An 11,092-nucleotide genomic window follows, 5' to 3' on the forward strand; every position below is an offset into this window, starting at 1 on the left:
TGAAAATTAAAATACATTTGCAGAACAGCCAATTAGATTTTAAATTACCAAAATCCTTGACAGTGCAGTCTTTTTGGACCTTAGGCAGACTGGATCTAAGGCAGAAATTCTTTGCCGTGAGGGTGGTGAAACCCTGGCAGGGGTTGCCCCGAGAGGGGGTGAAGGCCCCATCCCTGGGAACATTCCAGGCCAGGTTGGCCGGGGCTGTGAGCAACCTGATGTGGTTCAAGGTGTCCCTGCTCCTGCAGGGGGTTGGGCTGGGTGACCTCTGGGGGTCCCTTCCCACCCAAACCATTCCATGATTCTATGATCTCCTATTCCCGCTTCTCTATTCTCACCGCAGCAACTGTAAAGAGGAGGAAAAAACCTGCAAAGAGAAGAAGCTTTTCACCTGGAACATCCTTCTTCAGCAAAATCGCCCCCTTCCACCGCTGCAAGCGAGGGATAGCAGTGAAAAAACACAGGAGAACCACAAGAACAATCACAGGAGCAGCTTTTCAGAGCGGCGCACGCTGAAGAGGTCACGCTGAGAAAAACGTGGCCTGAAAGAATTTGCCAATTTTCCCATGAAAATCTCCCAGGAAAATGTGAGTGAACGCCCCGGGGTACAGATGAGTGGGGATTTGAGGCATGAACAGGCAGCTCCTGGAGGAGCAGGTAACAGAGGCCTCGTGTGGACATTTGGCATTTCTCCTACATGAAAGTCATGGAATCATGGAATTGTTTAGGTTGGAGAAGCCCTTTAAGATCAATCAAGTCCAACCGTTCCCCTACCCCTGCCATCCCACCCCCAAACCCCGGCCCTCAGCACCGCCTCTGCCCGGCTGTTAAATCCCCCCAGGGGTGGGGACTCGACCCCTTCCCTGGGCAGCCCGTTCTGATGCTTATGGAATCATAGCATGGGATCCCGGTATCCACCTGGAATCACCAGTTCTGCTAAGGCAGGGGCAGCCCCTTTGGCCCTGCCTGGGAGACGGGTGACACTTGTTCCTGAGCAAGAACGGCCACGTCATACCTGCCCCAAGGTGACCACGCACCAAGACCTGTCCAACTGAAAGCTCAAAACAAGACCACGGTTCTTAGGAGTGCAAAGCTTTACACGAAGGGTCTGCCTTCCAAATTCTCTCTTCTCATTCGCCATCCCTGCTTACATCCGTGGCACTGGTAGAAATCCACAGAGGGAAAAACACACGTGGGAAAGCAAGGCTCCTTGCTCCCGTGCCACGTTGCTCCTGCAGCGTGGGGGACAGGAGAAATTCACTCCAGCACCAGTGAATTTCAGGCGTTTCCATATGCAGCCCTCGAAGTTTTCCCGTGGGAATGCAGTCCCTTAAGAAGCTCAGGCTTGCTCTAACGGAACATACAAACTCGCTGACTTTAAATAATTTTTTAGGCTCTTTTGAAGTTGCCTGGAGCTCCAGGGAACTACGAACGCAACTCTGGAAACCACTGTCCACGAACAGCCATCGCCTTCCCTCCCCTCCTGGCATTAAACCAGAAGACCTCAGTTAGATCTCCTCCGAACGGGAGCTCTTCGCTGGGCTTCCCTGCCTGTGGGATACGCACAGCCTGGTCCCCAGCCCCCCCAAACCAAGCCTCCGCCGAGCTGTTCTTCAACGGGACAAAGCTCATCTGATTTTACCGCCTTTGCCGGATGGCCGGAGGGGTGTCCACATTAATGTCTGCATCAGCCAGCACCTCCAGGGGTCCCCAGAGGGTACCAAGGTCCCTGCAGAAATGAGGGATGGGCTCCTGGGGCACTTGGCCCTGGGGTATAAGGAAAACCAAGGGGTGGGATGGGACAGTGACTTTGCAGGTGGTTTAAGCGCAAGGCAAAGCTGCTTTGCACCCCGCTGCGGCCATCTGAGGACCAGCAAATTGTAGGAGGGAGAAAACACACCCAGGGGCTGTCCAAGACACTGGCAGGGGTTGCCCAGAGAGGGGGTGGAGGCCCCATCCCTGGGACCATTCCAGGCCAGGTTGGCCGGGGCTGTGAGCAACCTGATGTGGTTCAAGGTGTCCCTGCTCCTGCAGGGGAGTTGGGCTGGGTGACCTCTGGGGGTCCCTTCCAACCCAAAACTTGCTATGATTCTATGATTCAAGCTTGCTACAGGCTCTGGGGAGACGGAGGGGGACAGCGGGGAAGACGTCTGCTGCTGCCTTTGCCAGGCTGCTCGCCAGTGCCACCAGCCAGCCTTCAGCCAGACATCGGGCTGGGTGGACTTTGGTCGCAGAACAACCAGCCCGCAGTTGACTAATGAGGCCAAAGCGCTCCACCAGGAATCGGAAAGCTCCTCCCGTCGCAAGGTCTGGAAAAGTGAAATGTATTTCCGCTGAGCCCTCCTACCGAAGGCTGCGGGGCAGGGCTGCTTCCACCCAGTCACCCGTCCCGCTCCCATCAGGGCTTTCTGCCACCCGCCACGGTCTCTCGGTGCCCTTTTCCAGCACGGATTGGATGGGATTCCTCCGCCCGTGCTCCCAGGCCAGCCTGCCTTCTGGAGCCGTCCCAGGGACAGCCCAGCCAAGCTCCAGGGCTGTGGGGAGGAGGGGACGTCTCCATCCTCAAGCATTTGGAGATGAGGATGGAAGAGCAGCCTTGCTTTCGTGCAATGGCCGGGGCTGACATCCCCGGGATAGCGTATCACTCTGCTTTCCAGCCGGTTGGCGATGGTACCGGGCACAACATCCCCCTCCTTACCCAGCTCTGCTCCTGCCATCCTGACAAGCACCCAACTTCCACCCACGTAACCTGGAGCAAAGATTAGCACGGCTCAACGGCCCAACCGGCCGGGCACCGCTTTCACAGAATCACAGAATCGTAAGGGTTGGAAGGGACCTCAGGAGATCATCTAGTCCAACCCCCCTGCTAAAGCAGGCTCACCTAGAGCATGCTACACAGGACTTCATCCAGGCGGGCTTTGAATATCTCCAGAGAAGGAGACTCCACAACCTCCCTGGGCAGCCTGTTCCAGTGCTCTGCCACCCTCAGAGTGAAGAAGTTCTTCCTCATATTCAACTTTGGCACCGCTCAGCCCAGTTGGTGGATATGGCTTCCACCAGCCCCACCAGCCCTCGGAGACCAAGCCCGCGCAGAAGGACAGTTGGGTCAGGGCTGGGAGAGGAGCCTCGCGTCCTCCCCTGCGGAACGCTGCCAGAAACGCGTCCTTACAACGCCTTAAGTGAAACGTCGCGGCACGGTCAGCCTCGGCGCGGGCGGCTCGGGTACAAGCTGGGAGACCCCGTGCCAGCTTTCAAGGGACAACCCACGCACGAGTGTCCGGGCGCACGCCCCGGCGGCACACACGGCATCTCCAGCGTGCCCCACAGCACGTCGCAACGGCCACGGGGGGGGGCGGTCAGGGGCGGATGCATTTGCCAAATGCAGGACCCACGCTCGGTGCTCCCAGCTCCGGGAATCCAATCCTTCCCACGCGAGGAAAGGGGCTGCTTTGCCGGAGCTCTCCGGAGCCTCCTCGCCTCCCCAAGCAGAGGTGCTGCTGCTCTGCCAGCGCGTCAAGGCAGCTCTCCCCGTGGTGAGCAACCCGGCCTCTTTGTTATATTTAAGGAAGGGCCAGGAGGAATTCCAGGGATTTTTTTTAGCAAGATAAACAGAACTCTTGACCTCTTCCATCAAAAAAAAAAAAAAAGAGCAGGCGCTGTTCCTGGTGGGGACTGGGCTGGAGCCTGGGGAAGAGGGTGCTGCCGCCGCCGAGGGGGAAGGGAGACCAGGAGCAACCTTCCTTCCTCACCAAGGAGGTTCTTCCACCCAAGAGCCGTGAAGGTCACCAGAGGAACCAAATAACGCTTGGTGGCTTCCCCAGGGGGAGCCAGAAGGGCCTGGCAGCGACCCTGCCTGCACCCGGGGGGACCCAGCTCTTTCTGCCCTTTGCCAGGGGAGCAGAAGACCCCCAGGATCGGCTGGCCCCCCACCCCCACTGGAGGGGAGGGAAGGGCTGGGAAGGAACTTACTGCTGAACGGCGGGTTCATTTCTGTCTCCCCGAGCCGGGCTCCATGTCACACGCCTTGCCTTTCGCTCAGCCGAGGCGGAGGGCCGGGCAAGGAGGCTCGCAGGCTCCGCATCCCACCCTGCCCGGGGACAAGCCCCCGCCGCCGCCGCTCTCTCCCCGTGTAAGTGGATTCCCACCTTGCCTCCTCTCCCGTTCCCTCTCCCGTTCCCTCTCCCCCCTTGCAAAGACTGGCAACGGAACAATAGGCGAAAGTCGAGGGATATTTACTGACTGATAATCTCCCCACGTATTGCAGCCGCCTGTTTTCTCCCGGCTGATAAAGATTTCAGAGCCAACCACTTTCACGGAACAAAGAGGGGGAGGATGTTGGGTTTGGGGTTTGGATTATTATTTTTGCCTCCCGTTCCCTCTCTTCCCAGCACTTACCATTCACCTGCTGAGGGGAGTAGGCTTCCGACCCGGAATCCGGCGGAGAATCAGGTAAAGTGCTGCAGAGCAATGGGGAAAGAGAAGGGAAGGTCATTTTAAACCGGCTTCCAGCACAACCGATAGGTCCAGTTGGATCCAAGCAGTCTCCAGGCTGGAAATCCCAGCTGCGCCTGCGGGCCGATCCCCGTCGCCCCGAGCGCATCCAGCCGAGGAGCCGGCGCTGCCACCCCGCTCCCCACGGTGCCTCCCTGGACCTCCGGAGCAGGGACAAGGGATTTCGTTGGCCTGCGCTTCCCAGCAGCCAAGCAGAAAGGGAGCTGCTCCCCAGGGACCAACGGGGTGGGTTCTGCCCCGCGACCTGTACGAACCTGAGCACCACCACAGCTGCTGGCTGTACCACCCCAGTGCTACCCCAGCATCACCAGGACTTGCCCCTGGCTGCAAAACGCCACCCAGCGAAAGGGGGGAGCCCCCAGCTGCCTCCCCGAGCTCACCCACGGCTCAGGGGCGGTGGGACGGGGGACGTCGGGCGGGGGGCAGCGCGGACATCCCGCAGCGAGCCGGTTCGCTCTCACATCCTTGCCCGTTTTCCCAGTGCAGACTCCAGGCAGCTGGGCTCCTCGGCCATTTCCAAGGCATCTCCATGGAAATCCATTCGAGCCGATTTTTCTTTTTCCTTTCCACAGCCCCTCCCCAAGGCGCATCCCACTGCAGCAGAAGCTTGGGCCTCACACATCTTCAGGTTGGGGTAAAATCTCCACCACCCTGGTGCACGAGTACGGGACTTGCCCGACTCAGACGCCGGTTCTTCTCCAGCAACGTTCTGGAGATCAAGTGCACGGAAAAAGTCGAGGCCCCGCTCCCAGCTTGACTGAGCCGTGGCCACTACAAGCCAAAGCTGCAGCAGAGGTGAGCAAGGGAGACGGTGGCCCCGGTGGCTGGAGCAGTCCTTGCCTGCGCTCTAGGGAAAGGCTCGCTTCACCTTAGCCTTGGCTAAGGCTGGAGAGATCCTTGGCAGGGAGACATCGCGTCTGCCCATTCGTATCCGCTCCGTCGCCGGCGACACGGCCTCAGCAAGCCCCCGGAGGTTCCAGCAACCCAGCGCCTGGGCAGAGCCTGCCCCATCTAAGACAAACACGGCTGTTCTCCTCCCCATCTCCTGACACCCCGTTCCTCAGCACAAGCGGATTTTCAACGCGGATCCTTTTCCATGCCCCCATCTTACAGCATCAGCCTTGTGGCTGCAAAATAATCCCAGCCAAACCGGTGCTTCTTGGATGAGAGCTGGCCAAAAAGCAGACAAGGACCATGAAAGGCGCAGTCCACAGCGCCATGTGCCTCCCTGAAGCTCTGCTCCTGAGGGCACCCACACCTACAGCTACAAACCAGGACACCCACCGGGACCTTCCTGCGCCAGAGGAGTCCGAGACCCTGTAAATGGGTCCTTCAGCAGCAGCTGGAGAGGGACGAGGTAGGGTAACCCCACCAAAGAGCCCTCCCCATACCTCCCTCATCCTCCACCTTCACTTGTAGCACCTTCCCACCACTCCCTTCCTACGCTTGGTCTGCAGCATCTTATCATCAGCCTCGTCTCCAGGCTCCTTGCCACGCTGGCCATGACTTCGTACTGTATTTCCTATGACTTTACCAGCATTTGCACCTCAGCAAGCCAAGCTTGGGCCAAAACCCGAAAGACCCAGGACATTTCAGGGAATCCTGGAGGTTGGAAAAGACCTTGCAGCAGAAAGGCGGACACTGTAGAGTTCATGCAGGGAGGTAGCGTGGATGTGCCCAGTCCAAGGGAAGGGTTTGTTGGTATCCAGAGGGTGAGACGTTGCTCCTCCGTGAAAAGCCCAGTACGACAGGGATGAGTCATTCTGGGATGCTGAAGAAATGCTGCCATCAAAGCTGACCTGGTTCATCCACATCCAAACCAAGGTCTCCACCTCCAATAGCAAGCTGCTATCCTTACTCATGACCTCGCACATCCCGGAGAACGCCAGACGCATGCAGAAGGAAGGGACAAGACAAGGCATCACGTCATGCTTTTGGGCACGGTTCCCCCTAAGCTGCACGAAGCCTCCTGGGTACACAGCAAGGGAGAACTCCCCGGTCTGGGAATAACGTAAGGGCAGGTTTTGGTTAGCTCGTCTCTTTCTGGAAGAGCTTTCCAAGCTCATCCAGAGGGCCACAGTCATCCCAACGGTGCTATATTAGGGCCGAATCATTGGTTCAGTGTGCCGGAGGCTTCCAAATCTGGGAATGGCCACGCCGTACTTGCAGGCAACACTAGAGGGCACAAGGCAGAGGGAGAAAAGCCAGATGGGGGCTTGTAGAGATGAGTGGTCTTGGTGCCATCCTGGCCTCTTTGTCCCTTACATCCACCACCTCCACTGGAGAAGGCCCAGAGATTCAATCGTAGAATCCCAGGTTGGAAGGGACCTCAAGGATCATCTGGTCCAACCTTTCTAAGTAAGAGCACAGCCCAGACAAGATGGCCCAGCGCCCTGTCCAGACTGGCTACACAGAGAGCGCATCAGGACCACAGAATCACAGAATGGCAAGCATTGGAAGGGACCTCGGGAGGTCATCTAGTCCAACCCCCCTGCTCAAGCAGGCTTACCCAGAGCAGGGGGCACAGGACAGCATCCAGGCGGGGGTTGAAGATCTCCAGAGAAGGAGACTCCACAGCCCCCCTGGGCAGCCTGGGCCAGGGCTCCGTCACCCTCAAAGTCAACAAGTTCTTCCTCCCGTTCAACTGGAACCTCTTCTGCTTCAGTTTGTGCCCATGGCCCCTTGTCCTGGCGCTGGGCACCACTGGGAAGAGTCTGGCTCTGTCCTTGTGACCCCCACCCTTGAGATATTTGTAGGTGTTGATGAGATCCCCTCTCAGCCTTCTCTTCTCCAGGCTGAACAAGCCCAGCTCCCTCAGCCTTTCCTCGTAGGGGAGATGCTCCAGTCCCTTTATCATCCTTGTTGCTCTCCCCTGGACTCTCTCCAGGAGTTCCTCATCTTTCTTGAACTGGGGAGCCCAGAACTGGACACAGTACTCCACCCATCACCTGTGCTACAGACAGGTTGGACCACAGCACGGCTCCTCGTGGTATGACTGTTGCCAACTGCCAAGGGCTCCAGATCATGAATATGCTGCCATACACTTTGATTTTCATCTGTCCAGCTTCGGATCTCCTGCTCGTTTCACTCCCCTGTGCCTGGGGGAAAGCAGCATGGACGAGAGAGGTGCATGAAGAGGAAGAGACCAGACACATTCTTCCCTTTGGGTCTCCAGGTGGCAAAGCTTTATGCATGCCAGCTCCTATCCCAGACACCACTGTAGGGCCGTACCCTCTCGGCGTGCCATGCCTGCCAAAACGTCCTCTACCTGGCCCCTTTGGCCACTGCAGATGGCCGCTGCCATGTTGCGGTGCTCTCCCAGCCTGCCAGGCTCGTTCCCTTCCCGCCCATTCCAGGCAAGGCCACCCCTGAGAGGGGGACCCACATCTTTTCTCCTCCCAGGGCTCTGTCTGATTGAGTCCCTCAGCAATACTAAAACCCGGTCATCCTCTTCCCCTTCACCAGGTCTGCATCCAGAGCTCATTGCGAAGGAGGACAAACCTGCCTCGGCCGCCACCTTTCCCTTCTCCTGAGTAGAGCATCTACAACATCAGGCCAAGAGATGTACAGCTCTCTGCCCAACTTAGTTGACATCTTCCCCCGGGATAGCCATGGGAACATCCTGGAGACTGAATTTTGTCTTGTTCAAACTTATCCGGTGTCTCTCCCTTCTTAAAAAAAAATACAATGCCATGATATTCTCCCATCACGTGCAGCACGGATATCCTGGTCACCCAGAGCCGACGGCTCTACCACCACCTGCAGACATGGGGGACGTCACTGATCCTCTCTAACTCAATGCACACAGACAAGATCTACCAAGCAACCTTTCAGGAAACTTCAGGACCTATCCCTGTTAAAAAAAACATTGCCCTGTGAAGCAAGGGCTTGATCCAGACAGACGCTGCCAGCAGTTAAGGCACCCTGGGACAAACCACACCAACCCTCCAGGCCCCACCAGCCTGGAGGAGCACTTGTCCCACCATTCGCCTTTGTCTGGCAACCCCAACCCCACTTACCCAGGTGCGTAGGAGGCCTTGGGCTCTGATTTGATTGGAGGGACCACGTTGTTTAGGCAGTGGCCGCCAAGGTAGCCCTTGGGCACCACCATGCCATTGTTGTTATTGCAGTTGAGGTGAGCACCATAGCCGGGTCCACAAGGGTTGGCCAGAAGAGGACCATGCCGGATTGGGATCTGGCTGCCGGGGGGAGGAAGGTGAAGGGAACCGCTGGAAGCGGGGTTGGTCACATTGGTGATGGAGCCGGCAAGAGGCGCGTTGATGGTGGTTGAGCTGGAGGGCTGGGGGTGTGCATAGCTGGCTGAAGCAGGGATGTCAGGGAAGCAGCTGAGAGAGAGAAGGGGACAACCTCAGCAGAGGGACAGGTAGAGGGTGCTTTCTGCCCACCCTTCCCTCCCCAGCCATGGGGACGGAGCCACTCGGGTGCTCTGGGACACCCAGAAAATAGCAAACCAGGCAGCACTGTGGTGGCACCAGCAGGAGCGTACAGGGAGGCAGGGCTGTCCCCTGGGTCGGTGGGACTGATGCAACCCCGAGGGTGCAAAATCCACCTGCGGAGCTGTAAAGGCCAGAAGTGCCCAGGACACCAACCTCAACGCTTGTGGGGACAGCAGGAGGCAGCAGGATCTGCTCCCCGTGCTTCAGCCTACGGCTTCGCCCAGCTCAGCTGCAGCGACCCCGCTCCCACCCCGCGGCCCTTGGCTGCTCCCCAGGTCTGGCGTCCCCCTCTTTGCCACCACCGGCGCGCACGGGGACACCCTTTCCCTTCTCCACACTTGTGTTGTTCTGGGGATTTCCTCTTTCACACCGAGCTCCCAGCGCTTGCTTGCCCGTTGCTGAAATTAAGGAGAAGACTTCTGCGGTGCTTTCAGGAGGAGGAAGAATGGGGACGGAAGAGACTGGGGAAATTCAAAAGCAAGAAATTCAAAAAGCAAGAAGCCCAGAAGAAGAACTGGAAATTAGTAAAGGAGCAGAGAGCAATAAAAGGAGGACTCTAGGAGGGACAGAGGCGCGTCCAGGGTGGGCAGCGATTTCTAAATGATTCCTCAAATTGCAGGGCTGGGAATTGCTCGACATGTCTCCGCAGAAAACAAGAGGGAACGCCGTTCCTGCTGCGGAGCAAGGAAAGCACTTACATATCTGGTGAGTCCTCCTTGCTGATGTACTCTTCCAGGATGCTAGTGTCGATGTTAGATGGTTCCAGAGCTCCATTAATGTCGTGGCCTGCGAGGGGAGAGGAGGTGGAAGCATGAGCCGCGAGAAGGACATGAAAAGACCTGGGCTTTGCAGGTCAGAAACACCACCAGACCTTTGCAGAGTCAAGAAAAGTGATCTGAGAAGATCAGCAGAGCCTTCAGTTTGAGGGCGGCCGTCTGTCCATACCCATCTGCATCCCAATGTACAACGGGGCACATGGGACAAGCCAGGGTGGTGATGCTACGGGGGAAGTTGGACACATGGGTGGGGTTTGCAAGCCATGCTGGGGACTGTGGGCCACGGGGGCTTCCCAGGCGCAGAGTCAGGACACGTGGGAGAAGGGAGATCACGGGGCCAGGCCTGAGCTATGAAGCACAAGAAGGACACGGAACTGTTGGAGCGGGGCCAGAGGAGGGCTACTAAAATGATCCGAGGGCTGGAGCCCCTCTGCTAGGAGACCAGGCTGGGAGAGTTGGGGGTGTTCAGCCTGGAGAAGAGAAGGCTGCGGGCAGAGCTGAGTGCGGCCGGTCAGGGCTTCAAGGGGGCCCAGAGGAAAGGGGGGGACAAGCTTTTTAGTAGGGCCAGCTGGAACAGGACAAGGGGGGATGGTTTTAAATTGAAGCAGGGTAGGTTTAGACTGGACCTAAGGAAGAAATTTTTTCCAGTGAGGGTGGTGAAACCCTGGAACAGGTTGCCCAGAGAGGGGCACACGGCTTGGTAGAGCACACGAGCCAGGTCTTGCCCAACCACCACCACCACCAGCCCGGTGCTGACGTGGCCCGTGAGAGTGTTGCCAGCGAAGGGGCCGCAGGAGAGAGCGATCCCTGCAGGGGCAGGGCTGTAAGCGTGGGCTCGGGGGGTGCTCCGGGAAAACTGGTTTCCTTCCCTCTGGACCTTCGCCTCCACTTTGCAGAACACGCTGGAATTTCTCTGCTGCTTCCACAACAGCTCTGGACCAGCTCCCGACCCCGCAGGAGTCCTCCGCCCTCTCCTCTCCAGCAGGGTGGACTTCCCTCTGCTTTCTCCCGGAGGGCTCCTCCTCCCCTCTCCTGTTCTGGGGAAGCTGGGCCAGGTTTTGTTGACAGAAAGTGCTTTCTTTATCTGTCCCTCTCAAGTGGGAGTCTGCAGCCCTCTGGGGTGGGTGCCAGCCCTCGGTGCCAAAGACACTGCCAAGAAAGTGGAAGAGAAGGCTGGGCTCCCCCCACCTCCCCGAGCTCAGATAACCAAGACGTCCCTTCCTGAAGGACCCCACGGCTCCACGTTGAAGCACAACCTCCCTTGCCCAGGAGCAGACCCTGACCCCCACCTCCCCCCCCGCCACAGACCATGCGCTGGGGCAAGGTCAACAGCACAACCGCAACACC

The 11,092-nt window shown here is 58.1% G+C and overlaps 1 protein-coding gene across 1 annotated transcript in view; it reads right to left on the minus strand.

The window, feature by feature from the left end:
• Positions 1 to 11,092, minus strand: part of MYRF (myelin regulatory factor) — a 67,588-nt gene that overhangs the window by 35,572 nt on the left and 20,924 nt on the right. Inside the window, exons 3-5 of the mRNA XM_035889676.1 lie at positions 9,668 to 9,755; positions 8,532 to 8,858; positions 4,396 to 4,457 (exon numbers count right to left, since the gene is read on the minus strand). Of these exons, the coding sequence (XP_035745569.1) occupies positions 4,396 to 4,457; positions 8,532 to 8,858; positions 9,668 to 9,755 (477 nt within the window). The remainder of the gene's footprint in view (positions 1 to 4,395; positions 4,458 to 8,531; positions 8,859 to 9,667; positions 9,756 to 11,092) is intronic.

The sequence above is a fragment of the Egretta garzetta genome, unplaced genomic scaffold (assembly GCF_000687185.1).
Source record: "Egretta garzetta isolate BGI_Z169 unplaced genomic scaffold, ASM68718v1 scaffold300, whole genome shotgun sequence".
Classification (NCBI taxonomy): Eukaryota; Metazoa; Chordata; class Aves; order Pelecaniformes; family Ardeidae; genus Egretta; species Egretta garzetta.